The following is an 18,828-nucleotide window of genomic DNA, read 5'->3' as shown; positions in this document are numbered from 1 at the left end:
GATTGGTCTTCACCATTGCGAAGATCTGATTCATTAGTCAAATGGGGCGGTACTTAAAGATTGGCAAGAAGTTTCCTTATGTATGTTTCACCTCATACTGTCAGGCTTCACAGGCTCTGAAATTAATGTTGAGGACAACACTGTCCCACTGTAACTCTGTGGTTCTATCATGATGATGGGAGAGGACATACCAAGGAAGATGGTGTCTGGAACATTGTGAAATATAATTTCACGGGTATGACTAGTTAGTTTTTGTTTTTCAAGTCTATGGGACAACTCTCCCAATTCTGACATGTCTCCAAATGCTAGTGGGGAGAACTTTGCAGGGTCATTCGAATTGGAATTGCCATTGTTTCCATTGCCGCCATTGATGTTGGGTAAAGTGTTGCTTCATTCCTGTAAGACTTTGGATACAATTGAGTGGCTGTTAGATCATTTCATAGTGTGGTGAAGAGTCAATCACATTGCTGTGAGTCCGGAGTCATGCGTGGCTAGACCAGGAAAGAATGGCAGATTTCTTACCATGAAGGGTATTAGTAAACCACATGGGTGTATAAGACAATTGACAGTGGTTTCATGATAGCTATTACTGATCAGATTTTAAATCCTAATTTATGAATTGAACTTCACTAGCTGTCAGAGTGGGCTATGTCACAAGCATTAACTTAGGCCTCTGGATTAGTCATTTAGTGACATTACCGCCATTTCCCCCTAAGTTTAAAAAAAGTCATATTTTGTCAAAATGATAAGTTTTGGTTTACTATTCCCAAATAAACTAGAGGTATCTAATTTTAATTTGATTTTGTACAGAATTTCTATTTCTACAGTTGCTTTCAGTAAAAAAATTGACTTCCTGCAGCCTTGTTTATTGTTGTAAATTCTATTACAACAGTCAATCTGCCTCAAATGAAATCATAAAAACTCTTTCAAGTAGCTAGCTTATTGTATTACAGCAAGGTTTGTGTCCTTGGGCTTTGAATGGTTTGAGCTGCGGTGTAGGTGGGCTGAAAAGAAATAAAGCTACAGTCTCAAAATCAATTGTAAATTCTATTTTATTCATTTTTCACTTTTCTTAACCTCGTTCATGAAAGTTCTTCTTGGATATAAAGTTCCACAGGTACTGAAAAGTATCCAGTGTCTTGAGCTGCCATTGTTATATGTGTGATTCCATATAATGACTGCCAGCTTATACAACATTGGCTGGATCCAAGGTTCAAAGGCTAATTTATCACATTTCAACTACTGTCTCAGCTGAGAGTCTTGCAGAGAGCAGACACATCTGAATTGAAACTTCATCAGTTCAAGTCCTTCTGTGGCTAATTTTCACTTTAAACAGACATTGGATGGTAGTGTGGTTCTGCTATTTCAATTGACCTCAGCAACACCACAGCAGTGTTTTGACAGACACAGTTCAGTTACATTTGATTAGTAAATTCTGAGAGCTGAAATTTACCTATTGGGTAGGCACAAAAGATTGAACAACACTCTTGCAGAACCAAGCTAGATGTTCAAAGTTCAAAGGAATGGGGAAGCATTATCAGGGTGTATCTGTGCTTTTAGCTTTTAGCTTTTAGAGTGGCCTTCAGTGAACACTTTATAGATCACAGAATTTAATTGTCTATCACTGGTAGGCAGAATTCATGCAGCATATCCTTTGATTTATCAGGATCTTATCTACATTAAAACATTACTCCTCATTTTCTAAGGGATGTGATAAAAGAGATATGATGTATGTATCAATATCATTGGATTTAGATTTTTAAAACAGAGGCAGATGGATTTTGGCTAAAACAGTGAAGGTTCTTTTTAAAGATCAGAAAGTCATTTGGAACAGTGATCTAAATACCTAATTTCCATATAAACATGTAATTTCAGTTAAGTACCTGGCTGGACACCTGGGTGTTAACAGGTAAAATGTTTAAACTACTGTGTTTATGATAGAGAAAATCAATCCGAGCACTTGTTGTTATGGTGTTGAAGCAGAAGATTCAAGGTTTCAGTTCAGGTGAAACAGTCACTCTGGCAGAAGGAGTTTTAGTCTGTGAAGCATCAAAGTTGTGACCATGTGTAGAACAGTTCCAGCTTTCTGAAAAGTGGTTTAGACCATCAGAAGTGAAAAGGATTCATTCCAGAAAATTTGGAAAGGAATCATAAACCTGTCTCAGCGGTCCAAGGAAAAGATCTGGGAAGATTCAAATATGTTAAAGATTAATGAGTTGAGATAAAATTGATATTTCTCTGGGATCCAGTAGCTGTGAAAGGATAGTACTGGATAACAAGTAGGAATTTTGTTTTTCCTGAATGGTTTCTAATCTGCTTTTTTTTTCAAAAAATCCCTACAGTGTGGAAGCATCACTGATGGCCCATCACATCCACACCAGCCCTCCAAAGAGGATCCATAGAACATAGAACATTACAACGCAGTACAGGCCCTTTGGCCCTCAATGTTACACCACCCTGTGAAACCAATCTGAAGCCCATCTAACCTATACTATTCCATTATCATCCATATGTTTACCAAGTGACCATTGAAATGCCCTTAAAGTTGGCGAGCAGGAACATTTCTGAAGAAGGGCCTAGGCCCAAAACATCAGCCTTCCTGCTCCTCTGATGCTGCTTGGCCTGATGCGTTCATCCAGCTCTACACCTTGTTATCTCACCTCACTTGTGAATCTTCGGGCTGTGGGAGCAAACCCATGCAGACACGGGGAAAACGTGCAAACGCCACACAGTCACCCGAGGCTGGGTTTGCTGTCCCTGGCACTATGAGGCAGCAGTGCTGACCGCTGAGCACCATGACATTTTATATAGCTTTGCTTGGTTTTGTTCTTTGTGTAAAAACTTATCTTCACTTAATATTTAACATATGCAGTCTCGTGTGAACATATTTCCCGATACGGTAACCAACTATAAAAATTAACTCATGATCTATCAAACGAGGTTTCAATCTGGGATTTGACATTTCATTAGCATCAGCTCAGGTGATAACAAGAGATTTCCACGTAAAGTAGATGGGCAACTTACAACAGAGAAACAAAATACTGTGGATGCTAGACATCCGAAATAAAAACAGAAAATATTGGAAATGCTCAGCAGTCAGACAGCATCTGTGGACAGCAGAACTGTGAACAAGATAACAAAGTGTGGAGCTGGATGAACACAGCAGGCCAAGCAGCATCTCGGGAGCACAAAAGCTGATGTTTCGGGCCTAGACCCTTCATCTGAGATGCTGCTTGGCCTGCTGTGTTCATCCAGCTCCACACTTTGTTATCTTGGATTCTCCAGCATCTGCAGTTCCTACTATCTCAGAACTGTGAACAAATCAGGTTGATGGTCCTTCATCCACATTTGTCAATGACAGCAATGACTAATTTGGTTGGGCTCTTGCCTCTGAGTTGCAAAGTATTGGGTTCAAATCCCACTCCTGTGGTGAAGCACAAAAGCAAGGTTGACACTTAGATACAGTACTGAGGGGGTGCTAATGTCAGAGGTGCTGGCTTTCAGATGTGACATTAAACTGAGGCCCTTTCTGTTCTCTCAGATGGACCTGAAAGATTCCATGGCTCTGTTGTGTGCACAGGGGTCTCGCTATTTTGTGGGAGCTGTTACTCATGATGGAACTTGCTGACCTTATTGCCCTTTGAGTACATGAAATAACAAAGCCTGCTTGGTCTAGTGTGGTAGAGGAACACTACTTCCTGGCCTAACTAAAAGAGACTCTTGTAATTAATAAGTTACAGTTTATTGCATGTCAGAAACTACTTACAGTTTTCATGAATATGATTGACATTGTTACAAAGACATTAAGGAGGACTGGATGTTAAATCACACTGGTTTGAAATCCTTAGCTGTTCTGACCCCAAATCCATACTGCATCATCATGCTGGGTGGTGCTTATGGCATTCCTCTGTTTTAACCCTTTCAGACCAATACAAAACAGGTACCAGTTCAAAGAGAAGCACAGGATATCAGGTGTTTTTGGCGTTGGTTTTCCTGGCCAGTATTTATTACTTATTCAGCATAATAAAAATCTGATCATTATTGCTTGTTTGTGGGAGCTTCTTGTGTTCAAATTGGGTAGCACACTGGCTCCGTAGTTAGCACTGGTGCCTCACAGCGCTAGGGACCTGTGTTCGGTTTCACTGTCGGCAACTGTCTGTGTGGAGTTTGCATATTCACCTTGTGTATTCATGTGTTTCTGCTGGGTGCTCCAATTTCCTCCCACAGTCCAAAGCTGTGTAGATTAGGTGGATTGGCCATGTTAAATTGCCCATAGTGTCCAGTGAGTATAAATTAGGTGGATTAAAGATTGGAAATGCAGGATTACAGGGAAAGGGTAGCGGGATGGGTCTGTGTGGATTTATTGAGAGAATGCCTATTTCCACACTATAGGGATTCTATGATGATTCCATGAATTTCGTATCTTTAATAATGAAAACCTTTGAAAATTACTGACCACAAGTGCCTTGGGAAAACTTGTGCTCATTAAACATGCCCTGTGAGTACAGGTCTTAATATTTCAGTTTTTGGGTTGCCAACCAAAAAATTGTTTCAGTTCAGATCCACGATTTTAACAGCCCAGCTCTTCTTTTCCCACCTAGCAGAAGCTGTGAAATCAGCCCCATGACTCAGTACAATATTAGGTGGTACATCTATTCACTAAACCATCATGTTGCAATTTAAGTAAACATACTTTACCAAAATGAAATTGAGAATAAATAATGCAGTGATTTGCTGCTAAGTTTCCTGTCAACATGTTTTGCAATTTTAATCAAATGGAAGCCTGAGAACTATTGCACAATGTAACCTTTAAAGAACAGTCTGTATCCGGATCACTCAACATTACCAGATAACCTGTCACAGTGGAATCAAATGTTCATACAAATGTGCAGGCACTAGGGACAAGTGGAAGAATATGCTGGTTTATTTGCTTCTACTTCGGGTATGAATAAATGATGTGGTACAAAAGGGCTATCAAAGAGAAACTCGTACTGACATTGTAGCACTCTGGTAATAAGAAAGTTGTACTATTTTAAGGGACCCCATTCTAAATACTAAGGACAAAAGGTACAAACAATGTAAAAAGAAAACAGAAAGAAGCTCCTCCAATTTGATTCCGAGTTATCCTTCCATGTGATTATCAATAAAGATTTCCAAAGTTAACACTGAAGAGCTAGGTAACTTTTGTGCGCCACACGGAGTCCTGGCTATGACCACAAACTATCCATCATACATTTTTGTTATTCTACGAATTGTCATGCTTGATTGCTTTACCACCTGAGTGCTTTACGACAAATGATCATCCGAAAGAATATAAATCATTCAAGACAACAGCATACAGACATTGCGTGAACACAACAGCTAGTCTGTTTTATGATATAGTAAGGCCACAACCAAGCTTTCTATTGCATTGCATTGTCTTCTTTGTAGTTTGGTCGATAGGATTATTTAAAATCAAATTAAATTGTTGATTGGAGATTTGCTGACGATGAAGAAATAGTGGCTATAATTTCATGTACAAGAAACTAAAATTAACAGTTTGTATTCTTTCCGATGTAAATTTGATACCTTTTTAACCTTCGCCGAAAACTGAAGTGTCTATTTTAACCAAGTTGTCCTGATTCAAACCAAGCTAAATACAGTGTGATGTTAATGAACGGATCATTTTCAGTGCATTATTGCAGGCAGTTTGGCGATCTATACTGACAGTTACTTTCAGTTGTTTTATGAAAGAATGTGATTCACTTTAAAACTCACGTAACATTGTATGCTGCCGGGTTGCATTTGACAAACCCAGTACTTGTTGAAGTTGCAATCGAAAATTCTGTAAGGTCTCATGCCCCTCCGATGACTCTAGCCAGTGGGACCTTTGGTATTTCGTCTGTCAATTTTAAAAGTCTAGCAAAAGGTAGGAGATAGTTTCAGCAAAAAAAAGGCACAGAGCTTAAAACGTGAAGCAGCCCCTCCCTCTACATGTTGGCCTGGCAATGCCAGAAGAGGAAGTTTACACTGAAGTTCCAGTGGGACACAGCCTGGGTTTAACTTGAGTTGCACTGTTTTGTACCTAATCTTTCACTACTTATATTGCTGGACGGACAAGCTGAGTCACACAGAATTGCTATTTGCCCTAATGGTGTACTTAAAAATCCCTGACAAGGCATGAGAGATAATACTTTACTTTTTGACCCTCGATGAGTGTATTTTCCAAAATTTTCTATATTTCAAATCAAATTAATTCTCCTCAAAGGATTAGACACTTCAAAGTATGAAAATATACAGACTTGGAAATACTTTGCCTGTCATTTGAGAGGACCCAGTCAAGGCTGAATACGCATTCCAACTAGTAACACATCCCACGCAAAATAGCGTGCATCTCCTCAACCTGTAAAACTTAGGCGTTTATTTTCTTCCAAAAGACTTTGGAATGAGCTCTACATTGAATTGTCAAACTGTTTATTGCAGGGTAGACTGCAATTTATTTACACTTTTAAACAAAATATAGGTTATAACTTTACCAGAAACACTCACATACAATGTATGAGAACTGGAACACATGTGATCATGGTTCCTTTGTTGACTGTACAGTATATAGGATATGATTGTGGTTATTGCTGGTGAACAGCCCATTTGAAAATCTACTCCTAAGCATTTTTGAGACTGATGGAAATTTTATATGTGTACGAAAACTTGGAAAATGCACAAATAATAAACTTCTGAACATTATGAGAGGCAAATTTTGTTTTATGGAAATGTACATTTATTTAAAAATTGTTTATGCAGATCCACTTACTAGTAGTGTAGTTTCCTGTTTCTCTGCCCCTGGCACAAGTAAATTTACAATGGTATAAATGGTGTAGACAAAGCCCGTGATTTCAAACCACTAGATATTTACACTCATGTAAGATTTGGACCAGCCAAAGAATGGAAGTCTCTAAGTGTATTCTGGGAGGAAGTGTGAGGGTATGGTGGATGCATGACAAAAGATACATTGGATGAAAAAGGTTTATGAGCAGCAACATGGTGGGAATATTAGAGTTGGGCAATGCAGAGCCACGAGAAAAGGCAAAAGGATATTGGAGATGCAGAATTATAAGAAAAGAGGACCATCAACCCACATACAGCTGGACAGATGAGGAGGCAGTTGATATAACAGTGGTTTCATTGACTTCCTGAATTCCCCCGGCTGAAAATTCAGTGTAAGTTTTGCAGTGTTAATAGTTTTTCTTATCATTCACAAGTCCCTTAACTTTTTGTCAATGAAATTCTGATAATTTGCACCATGAAGCTGTAATATGCAGAAATTAGAAGAAAAATTGCAACTGTAATAATATATATGATCATTATATTCATACTGATTTCATCTAAATGGGAATGATTGACATGCCATTCCATTCAATTTACTTTGCATGCCTCACTAAGACTGCTGCAACGTTTTAACTACTAGACACCAATGTTATAGATTGACCATAGATGAATTCTGAAGAAACTCTCAGCACCTGTGAAAGGACAAACATTTAGAGTTCAATATGACTCTTTTTCTTCAGAACTTTGACATAATTACATTTCACAGGCCAGAAATTTGATTTTGATCACTGTTGAGTTGCTTCATTTAGAAATTTGATGTTTTCAGTGTTGCAGCACATAAGGAAATATTCACTGCCCCACATGGCAAGGAGGCTAGAAATTCTTCAGTATTGTGCATTAATGCATAGTGTATCAAATACTGCTCCTTAATTTTCTTATTATTTCTTATATTGACATGTAAGCTGCTGTTCAGATGTTTTGGGGCAGAAGGAAGAACCATCAGTCACTTGAAAATCCCAGTCACTTTTCTCATAAATATTTCTTGGTGAAGTCAATATAGCTGGCATACATGGTCAGGTCTGTAGGAAGTTTGTACCTGGCTAATGTAGATAATGTGAGCAGGCTTGTTCATATATAAAATGTAAACATATTTCTCTGGCAATTAGTTCTGCTGGGCTGCACACTCAAAATTGCTCTCCTTAAATCTGCTGGTTGATTAGGTGTAAAAGATTGTGGAACAGTTTGGCATGAAAAGTTTATCTGAAGTACTTTTATTACTGTGCAACAGCCATGATGGTGAATTTACCTCCATTTCTTTCATTCACAGTATGTTGTCTTTGTAGAGTTACAATCTGCAGTCCGTGTCCACTCATCACAGCTGCAGTAAAGATTCAATCTAGAGTCTTCCCAGGATATGAAATTGTTGTGAATACAATCAAATGGCACCTTTTGTCAAAACTGTTTTAATGTGAATGGAAAGTTCCTTTTGCACTATAGCTCTGACTTTAAATTTGTTTCAAATTAAAACAAATCATGTAAAAGGTGTAAAGCACTTATTGGAACATTAGCTGTTAGTAAAATCGCCTGCCTCCTGATAAGCAGTTTGAAGTTGGCTTGGATTTAGGTGATATTGATTCAGGATGTTGGAAACTGTTACAAAATCCCGTTTGTAATTTTAGAATTCTGCAACACTTTCCAACATCCTGAATCAATATTATCAACGTTGCACCTGTTTCCTTACCCACACTGCAAAATTGCAGAGATATTGGATTAAAACATAATGTTTGTAAATGAACTATTCACATTTAAGATCCAAGATTTGAACAAGGGGATAGAATGGAGTGGCCAGTGGGTGGAACAGTTTTATGTATGACTACCACAGGTTTGATTTGTAAATTGGATTACCACTGTTTGGGAGATGCAGTTCAATCTTAATCTTTACGTAAATTAATACATTATTCAGAATGTTGTGGAGTTGGATTTTTACCGGATTTTGTTTTACATTGCAAAATTCAAATTTAGATTTGATTTCTGAAGGAATAAAAAATACTGTTGATGCTTTTGAAACCTGATCAACTAAAACTACTACTGAAATGCCAAACTTTTAATCTCTTTATTTGATTCTGTTCTCACTCTTTCAAAAACAAACTAGCTCCGTCTCTTAGCCTAATTATCTTAATCCACTGAGAATGGTAGTGTTTCTATGAGAAATAAATAGTAAACAAACAATGGCTTATCTTGTTCTCCTCAGTTATCCTGTCATATACAGGTACAAATACTAAGCATGAACAGTTGTGAGAATACTGAAAATTATCATGGAATCAATTTCACATTTTTCTGCTTAATTTAAACAAAATTATGCTAAAAATAACTGAATTTAATTATTTACATTGAACAGCTTTGCTGAATTGCTTATGGAGAATTTATATGGTTACCTTTGTCCGTAAAATAATTACTTTTGTGAACTTAAAAGCATTACAAACTGCTTTAGTTTAACCAAAAATGGCAAACTTTTATTTCATACAACTGTTATGGTGTGTGAATGAATACTCATCTGCTGTGCTGTAGTCTGAAATTTCAGTTTGCAATGAAAATAACAAGCAGCAGACATGGATTTATCAGTGGCCTTCTGAATTTGCATTGTATTGCCTTTCTGTAGGGATGACTGGCCACGCAGAAGTAGTGAGAGTTGTGTACCATCCAGACAAAATCTGCTTTGAAAAACTGCTCAAGGTCTTCTGGGAGAGCCATGACCCAACACAAGGTACTGTAATGAATAGACCAGCTCCTCATTATATTCCTAATTACTGCTGTGGTAATTAGTGTTTCAGTGACATGTTTAAATGAACCTTGAAACCACATGTGGTTCAAACAACGTGAAAAAATGGACAGGCAGGGTCTTTTTTAAAACATTGAAACAATTGAATCAGAAAAGATACTGTGACTGCTCAACTCTGAGGGTTAGGATTGTTTTGAAGAGATTCTGCCTCCTCAGTTCAGGAGGAATAATTGGCACTGTTTACATATAACTCTGCAGTACTGTTTATTTCATCTTCCCAACTTCAATAGAATGATGAGTGTTATGTAAAAAGTAGCCTTTTTTTTGTTAATGAGAGTCCATACTTGCTTTTGTCAGCATCTAAAGGCCATAAATCATGTCCGAATGACCTTCACATTTACTAATATTCCCTTGTATCGTAAAGCTCTTGCGACCCCAGTGGCTTGATACTGTACAGTAAATAACGGGTATGTAACTGTTGGTAAGGAGTGGGGTTGCAGTATTTAATCAGCTGAATATTAGATTTCTTTTACAGTTGTCATACTTGTATTAGAGTAAAAAATGATACTGAGAAACCTAAATATTAAAAGATACACTAATGAAAATGTATCAAGTTATAGATCACTTTGTTCTTAGCATTCTTTTAAAACATCTCTCCCTATCACATACATGATAAACATGAGCAGTCACTTATGGCCCCGATAGGCAGAAAGATCATAGATCTTGGTATCCCTACAGTGTGGAAACAGGCCCTTCAGCCCAACAAGTCCACACCAACCCTCAGCGCATCCCACCCAGACCCATCCCCGTATAACCCACCTTATATACACATCCCTGAACACTATGGGCAATTTAGGATGGCCAGTCCACCTAGCCTGCACACCTTTGGATTAATTTGCACTATTCAGGAGATCCAAGGATTAACTACTGGTATGCCCCTTTTGTGTTGTTGGTTAACTTGAGGACTTTTTGAGCTTATTTTCTGATCACGACAACCATACTCTGATTTCTAATGTGTGAAGCTGGATGAACACAGCAGACCAAGCAGCATCTCAGGAGCACAAAAGCTGATGTTTTGGGCCTAGACCCTTCATCAGAGGCTCTGATGAAGGGTCTAGGCCCGAAACGTCAGCTTTTGTGCTCCTGAGATGCTGCTTGTCCTGCTGTGTTCATCCAGCTTCACACTTTGTTATCTTGGATTCTCCAGCATCTGCAGTTCCCATTATGTCTGATTTCTAGTGACAGTTGTTAGCCAGTGTTGCAATTTTTTGGCTGCTTATGGCTGCATTCTTGGGGACTGTGTAGAGCTCTGAAGGCCCAGAGTGGTAACAGCCAAGAAGACAGGACACAGCAGCAGGGAGGATACGAAGGAGCAGGAGAGCACGATATACAAGGCACATTGCCCATCCTTAGAGAACACATCTTCAAATTGAACTCCACTGAATATCAACATGTGAAGTGCCTTACTTCACAAAGGAATCTGTCAATGAACGAGATCACTTGAAGTAGCCACCGACCTAGCCTAGAACCAAGCAATGAGCAACACTGCTTTCAACTGTTACTTCACTATGACCTTCATTTCCTATGTAACAGGCTCTGTTCAAGCAGCATCCTGACTTTTTTCAGGTGGCACCAGTGACAACATCAACAAAAACAGAGGAGTGTTATCAAACAGAATTTGGCAGTGAACTTTGTGAAGCATTAGTGCAGATGACTAGAGTCATGTCCAAAGGATAACAGTAACCACATCCACAAGTGTATTTACGTAGCACCTTATGTAGCATCCAAAGGTGTTCCAGAGGAGTGTTATCAAACAGAATTTGACACTGAGCCATGTGAAGCATTTAGGCAGATGACCAGAACCTTGCCCGAAGGATAGGTTTTAAAGAGACCTTACTGATGGAGATACTCCATGGGAAATTTTCAGAATCAGCTTAGGGCAGAAAAATACTGTGACCATGTTGGATCAGAATAAGATCCAGAAGCAGTAGAGAAACATACTTCAACCCAGGGGAGTGAATCTCTGGCCAGGACCAGACTGAAGCTATGAAATCATTCCTGCCTCAGTTTTTAACAACCGTACATCAAACCTCCATGCCAACTTCAATCCGCCTATATCAATCTTAGCCCACAGACCTCCCTTAACTTTAACTCTTGAATCCATTCTGTTTTCCCTTACCTGTTAACTACCAGGATGTACATATCCTAATAATTGTTACAGAACAAAACTACTAGAATCTGTACTTTGTGTAACCAGTAGACCAGCGACAAGCTCAACAGGAAGACAATAAATATAGAAAATAAATGCTGTGAATAATTAACTGTTGTGAGAGTTGACCCTTCTGTTTGGTCTGACTTTAAAACCTAAATCAGGAATTTTACACTTAATTTAATGAAGCGCATATCAGAGTTTGAAAGCAACTGCTCCTAGTCCGTGAGGATTTCTCGCTAGTTGTGAAGTGCAATGTAGCCCCAGACACAGTATCACATTCTTCAGGGAATCGACTCAGATATTACAGGTTGACTTCAGCATATCATCCATTCTGAAGTTTCATATCAAGACGTTTCCATGGTAGCTTGTTAAAGAGAATATTTAACTGTTTTGAAATGTGATGGACTGCAAATAGAGGCTGGTTTCACTTTTGTTACAGTTTCCAAATCTGTGCTGATGGGGAAAAGCACACTGAGAGTCAGTTCCCCCTTTAGATATTCTCTGGATTGTAATTGACCCAGTTGTATTTGCTTAAACTATTTATGACTCAAGAAGGCAGCTCGCTACCACCTTCTTAAGAGCAACATGGGGTGACAATAAATGTTCGCCCAGCCTGTGACACGTATACCCCAGGAACAAAAGGTAAGAATTAGGACAACAATGTGAGTTCTGGAAGTTAAAGTTAGCAATCTAGAGTCCAGAAAATCCTACATTTTTTAATGTTAGGATGTTTTTGTCCTGCAAGCATACTTTTCCATTTATGTATTCATGAGTTGAATTTTTGACCTGTCAAATTGAAAGATTTGTGCTGAATATAGCATTTTTCTCAAGCTTTTGTGCATTCTGTCAGCTTTTAGAATTCATTAGTTATTTGTTGACAAGGAAACATGTCAAATGAGGTTCCTTTAACTATGATACCAAGATTTACTTATGCAACAAGAATATGAATCTCTCCACTTTGCACACCTGCTATCATTTCTACCCCATACTCTTTTGAATAACTTACTTTCATTTGTAAAACATTTACTGTTGTCTGCAGGAACTGAGTTCAGTCAGTCCAAGTGATTTAATTTTACAGAGCAAAGAGACTTCCTCTTCATTAATCTGAGTTGAACTTGGTATCAGAAGCTAAAGAAGACATTCAGTCTCAGCACAAATCAATCCCTCTCCTATGTGGGCCTTATTACCACAGGAGGTAGTTGAGGCAAATAGCTTACATAAAGTTCAGAGGAAGCGGAATAAATTCATGAGGGGAGAAAAGAATTGAAGGATATACTGGCAAAGTGAGGTGAAGAGGAGTGTGAAGAGGCTCATGTGGAGCAGAAATGCTGGAATGAACCTACTGGACTGAATGGCCTGTTTGTGCTGTAAATTTGTGTATGTATATAATTTATATGTGAAGTCATTATTCTTTGGAAGGACAGTTTCTGCACTTTGTCAAACCCAATTGAGGCTGCTTCCATTGATGCATTGCATCCCAAATTACCATATACTGCAAGTATGTGATTTTTTAAGAATAATTATATTTGATATATTTTGATTTAAATTCAGAGGATTACCACTATAGTGTGGATTGTGATATTCTGTGCATGAAAATTGTAGAAAATTAGCGGTTAGTTACTTTATTAAATTATGCATAAAATTTGCATCTACTGTTCTCAGTCCCTGGTAAGTATTGGTCAGAAGGTCTGCTTTATGGCCTAACAATGCAGTGGTGTTATGGCTCAGATTTTCTATCATAAATTCTTCTTAGCCTAGCTTTTGCCATTTCTGTTTCTAAGATTATATCACCACCATTAGCTGTGTGCAGTTGCCTAATTAGTCAGAAAGGAACGGCTTATATTGAAGGAAGATTTTTGTTTGCTGTCACCATTTTACCAGTGAGATCAAAACTGGTGTTAAATTTTAAATATGACATGTCATCAATCCTTCATTACTTTCTTTGTCTATAGTCTGTTTGTATATAGTCTATAGTCTGTCAAGTGAAGACTGTTTACTCTGTTCATGTGTTTTATGAACCTAAATGTCAAGAATCTGTAACTGAAACACTTAGACTTAATTTTACTTTTACTGTAAAAATGACATGATACCAGATTGCTTTTAAAAATAGGTGCATTGGAAGCAATATACTGATATACTTTATGTTCTCCTGCCTCTTCCTCTTATTGAGCTGCAGGGTTTTTTTGTTACCTTGTACATGTATTAATTCCATTCTCTTTTAAAAGCTGCCATCTTCATCCACCAGGCTTTCGGGAAATGCATTCCAGATCATAACAGCTCATTGCATTGAAAAAATCTTCAAATCTGCCTTTTTCTTCTTTTGTTTACTATGTTAAATCTGTTTCCTCTTGTTGCCTTACTCTTCAAATTTTGTTGGACAAGCTGTATGGACTTTTCTTGTTTTTTGTCCTTTGTGCATTCATACAACCCCACATGATTTTGAGCACCTCTATGAGCTTTCATCTTAACTTTCTCTGCTCTGATAAGAAAAGTCTCAACTTTTCCAGTTTCTTCACGCAACTGACATTCCTTATTCCTGTTATTATCCCATGTTAATCATTACAAATTTGCTTATCTTAAGTAGACGAGAGACATTGTTGATGCTGCTCTTGTGTACTGGTCCCTTGCAATTAGCTTTCACGTGCACCTTTCCAATCAGTTTGCTGTGCAGTATTTTATAGACTAGAATTTAATTCGTGATTGGCAAAGGCTACACTTTATTACAGTGAATTGCACAGCTCATCAAAGCATTGCACAGAATAGTGTAGAATTCTGCCACTTGCATTGACAAACCTCCACATAATTCAAATTCTAAATGTATAAAAACAAATTTCAGTGAAAATCTTTGAGTGTAAATGAATAATAATTTCAATAGTGTTATTTCTTTAATTTTGCACTTTCAGTTATACCACTTGACACTTGACAGCTGATAGTATGTGAATTTGCCTGATTATTGCTTTACTCTCATCATCCATGAATGAGTGCTACAATCTTGGTTGAGAAGACTGGTAGAAGACCACAGCCTCAGATTGCTTTATCACCCTTGTTGGAAAAGTGAATATTTAGGGAATGAATGGTTATATTCAGACAGAAGTAAAATACTATAGATTCTAGTTAAGATTACATTACACTGGCCAGATATTTCAAGGAGGCAGTGGCCCACTCGTTGATGTGTTAGAGGTGAGCCAGCCTCCATTGGCCCAGAAGCCACAGTTGTTATTTTGCAGTAATCAGTGAGGGAGGATGCAAAAACTGCCAGACAATCAAATGGCCAGCAGCTCCAGCAATGCCACAATGAGTCAATGGGGAAGTGATGGCTTAGTGGTATTATTGCTAGACTGTTAACCCAGAGACCCAGATAATATTCTGGACCTGGGTTCAAATCCCGCCACGGTAGATGGTGGAATTTGAATTCAATAAAATATCTGGAATTAGGAATCTAATGATGACCATGTATCTATTGTCCATTGTTGGAAAAACCCACCTGATTCAATAATGTCCTTCAGGGAAGGAAACTGCCATCCTTACCTCGTCGGGCCTATATGTGACTCCTGACCTACAGCAATGTGGTTTTTTCTCTGAACTGCCCTCTGAGCAATTAGGGACGGGCAGTAAATACTGGCCGAGCCAGTGACACCCTCAACCCATTTATGAATAAAGGAATGAGATGACAGGTATTCCCCAAGGAGAGGGATAGGAGTAGCCAGAGTACAAGGTAAATGAGGTCATCTTTTCCTGGCCAGTCAAGTAGGTGTGTGCAAAAGGAATGAGCCAGGGTGTTTGTGATATTGATGGGGAGTAGATAGTAAGCGGGGCCAGTCATTTCCATTGGGGAGGTCTCCATTGGCTCATACCAGGGTTTACTGGGTATAATTACCATAAGACCATAAGACATAGGAGTGGAAGTAAGGCCATTCAGCCCATCAAGTCCACTCTGCCATTTAAATCATGGCTGATGGGCATTTCAACACCTCTTCCCTGCACTCTCCCCGTAGCCCTTGATTCCTTTTGAGATCAAGAATTTGTCGATCTCTGCCTTGAAGGCATCCAACGTCACGGCCTCCACTGCACTCCGTGGCAAGGAATTCCACAAGCCCACCACTCTCTGGCTGAAGAAATATCGTCTCATTTCAGTTTAAAATTTACGCCCTCTAATTTTAAGGCTGTGCTCATGGGTCCTAGTCTCCCCGCCTAACGGAAACAACTTCCTAGCATCCACCCCTTATAAACCATACATTATCTTGTAAGTTTCTATTAGATCTCCCCTCAACCTTCTAAACTCTAATGAGTACAATCCCAGGATTGTCCATCATGCGTTAAACCTACCATTCCAGGGATCATCCGTGTGAATCTCCGCTGGACACGCTTCAGGGCTAGTATGTCCTTCCTGAGGTGTGGGGCCCAAAATTGGACACAGTTGTGTGACACATAATTGTGGTGAGTTAAGCATCTTAAGTGACAATTAGTTGACGGCCCCCAGCAACCCACCCAATTTTACACCTCTTGCCTGCTAGCCTGTTCTTGGCAGGTTGTATCATCACTGTGAAATCAATTGGATTCAGTTCACATAACTTAAATGAAAATGAATTTACCAAGATTGGTTAAACAAGAGGCTTTATCACATTACTCCAGCTTTCTACTGCTGTAAGCTGATGCAATCCATGCAAAGGAAACTCTGTCAGCTTGCGATCCTGTGTAGGAATGTATTTATCTGCTTAACTTTGGCAAAGATCCAAACACCATGTTAACACTTCATTAACATGAGGACAGAGAATTTGGCATCAGTGAATATGAAGGGTCTGGGGGCATTCTGGTGAAGATTGCCAATGATACGAAGTTAGGTGGACTGAGGAGGTGGGGAGGCTGCAGAAAGATTTTGACAACTTAGGAGAGTGGTCCAGGAAATGACTGATGAAATTCAATGTGAGCAAATGCGAGGTCTTGCACTTTGGAAAAAAGAGTACAGGCATGGACTATTTTCTAAATGGTGAGAAAATCTGTAAAGCAGAAGTACAAAGTGATCTGGGGCCGCTAGTCCAAGATTCTCTAAAGGTTAACTTGCAGGTTGAGCCTGTGATTAAGAAAGCGAATGTAATTTTGTAACTTATCTCAAGAGGGTTGGAACATAAAAGCAGCGATGTGTTTCTGAGACTTTATAAAGCTCTAGTTAGGCCTCATTTAGAATACTGTGTCCAATTTTGGGCCCCCCACCACAGGAAGGATATACTGGCACTGGAGTGTGTCCAGCGGAGATTCACATGGATGATCCCTGGAATGGTAGGCCTAACATACAATGAACGGCTGAGCATCCTGGGACTGTATTCACAAGAGTTTAGAAGGTTGAGAGGAGATCTAATAGAAACCTACAAGATAATGCATGGCTTAGAAAGGGTGGATGCTGGGAGGTTGTTTCCATTAGGCGGGGAGACTAGGACCCATGGGCAGAGCCTTAGGAATAGAGGGGGTAAATTTAGAATGGAAATGAGGAGACATTTCTTCAGCCAGAGAGCAGTGGGTCTGAGGAATTCATGGCCATGGAGCGCAGTGGAGGCCGGGACGTTAAATGTCTTCAAGGCAGTGATTGATCATTTCTTGATCTCACAAGGAATTAAGGGCCACGGGGAGAGTGTGGGTAAGTGGAGTTGAAATGCCCGTCAGCCATGATTAAATGGCGGAGAGGACTCGATGGGCCGAATGGCCTTACTTCCACTCCTATGTCTTCTGATCTTATGGTCTATTATGGGGTAAAATAAATATGCTGAACAAATTTGGGCCAGATCTTGACTCAAAAATGCAACTAATCACATTAGACGGCGAAGAGGCTTGCCGTCAGTCATAAGGCATTGCAGACGGGTTACATTGATGTGTGAGGGGACTTGCACTATGATTGGCAGAAAATCTCACCCTCTTAAACTGCTGGCTGGTCAGATTGACCAGCAGCTGTAACAGTCCAGACAGAACCAGAACTCCATAGTGGGTACTGATACAACAGTTTGAAGGCCCATGAAGCAAGCCCAGGAGAGACTTGCAGGAATCAGGCCCGGGCTAGAAGCCCAGGAGGGAGCCTGAGGCGGGAGGCCCAGGGGAAGACACAGGATGGATTCAGGTATGTTGTGGTTGAGCATGTGGAGTTCTTTGAGTAAGCAGTGTTTGCCCAACTTAGGGAGAGGGATATTGGATGTGATTAGGTGGCTTTTGGAGACCAAGTGGATAGAAGAGAAGGGGGTACTTTCTTATCGGTGCAGGGGGTCACCTCCCTCAATGCACAAAGAGGGCCTTCCAAAGATACTGATTCCCTTTCTTACTTGCCAATTTAAAAGCTTCAAAAAACTGGCTGCTTACTCCCACCAACCTGCCCACCCCTACTGTGTCATGGTGTAGCAGGATAATAAATATTAATTATTTACACATGTTGGGTGTGGTACTAAATTTGGTGCCTTCCTGCACTCCAAATCTTATTGGGGTGAGCTCAGAGATAGGTTATAAAGTGGTGGGCTAACCACCCAATCTACAACATGATTCACACCGAAACACGCAGACAGTGGGGACATGTATTCTCCAGCTTTAAAGCTAATAGTTTTAAAAGAGTACCAACATATTTGGCATTCCTCAAGACAAACTAAACCTTGAATACTCTTGGTGGATCATGCGAATAATTCAAATTTGACACTTTTGGAATTACTGCCTTGAAGTTAGTTCTCTGTGTAGCCTCTTAAAGGATAATGTAATGATTCAAAATATACTTTCAGCCCCAAATTCTCCGCTTCATGAATAGTAGGGTAGGTGAATTATGCTTTTAGTTCAAAATTAATAACTTGCAAAAGAAAAAATAAATCAACACATGATTTTAAATGTGTGATTACTGAGAATGCAGTTTTGTCACATTTCAATAGTTCTGGTAGAAGAATGATTGTTTGACCACTGTACCCCACCCCCAACCAAGATCTTGTTGAAAGGGGAATTTCCTTTATGTTGTCACAGATTTCTCCAGGCATCCTAAATTTGCATTCTGTGGTGGTGAGCACTAAGAGCC

At 39.3% G+C, this 18,828-nt stretch overlaps 1 protein-coding gene across 15 annotated transcripts in view; it reads left to right on the top strand.

The window, feature by feature from the left end:
* The window catches only part of msraa (methionine sulfoxide reductase Aa), a 548,797-nt gene that overhangs the window by 439,982 nt on the left and 89,987 nt on the right, over positions 1-18,828 (top strand). For 13 of the 15 annotated variants that reach the window (XR_009445690.1, XM_059645458.1, XM_059645456.1 and 10 more), the window contains one exon: positions 9,464-9,568. The exons of 1 other annotated variant lie outside the window; for it this stretch is intronic. Coding sequence is in view for 13 of the 14 variants with exons in the window: in XM_059645458.1 (XP_059501441.1) it covers positions 9,464-9,568 (105 nt within the window). In the remaining variant the exon portion in view is untranslated. Of the gene's footprint in view, positions 1-8,604; positions 8,687-9,463; positions 9,569-18,828 lie in introns of those variants that run through there. One more of the 15 variants, XM_059645462.1, reaches the window with a different exon arrangement.

Source organism: Stegostoma tigrinum, chromosome 4 (assembly GCF_030684315.1).
Source record: "Stegostoma tigrinum isolate sSteTig4 chromosome 4, sSteTig4.hap1, whole genome shotgun sequence".
In the NCBI taxonomy this organism is placed as follows: domain Eukaryota; kingdom Metazoa; phylum Chordata; class Chondrichthyes; order Orectolobiformes; family Stegostomatidae; genus Stegostoma; species Stegostoma tigrinum.
The sequence above is the reverse complement of the archived record's forward strand: the minus strand, read 5'-3'. Positions and strand labels throughout refer to the sequence as shown.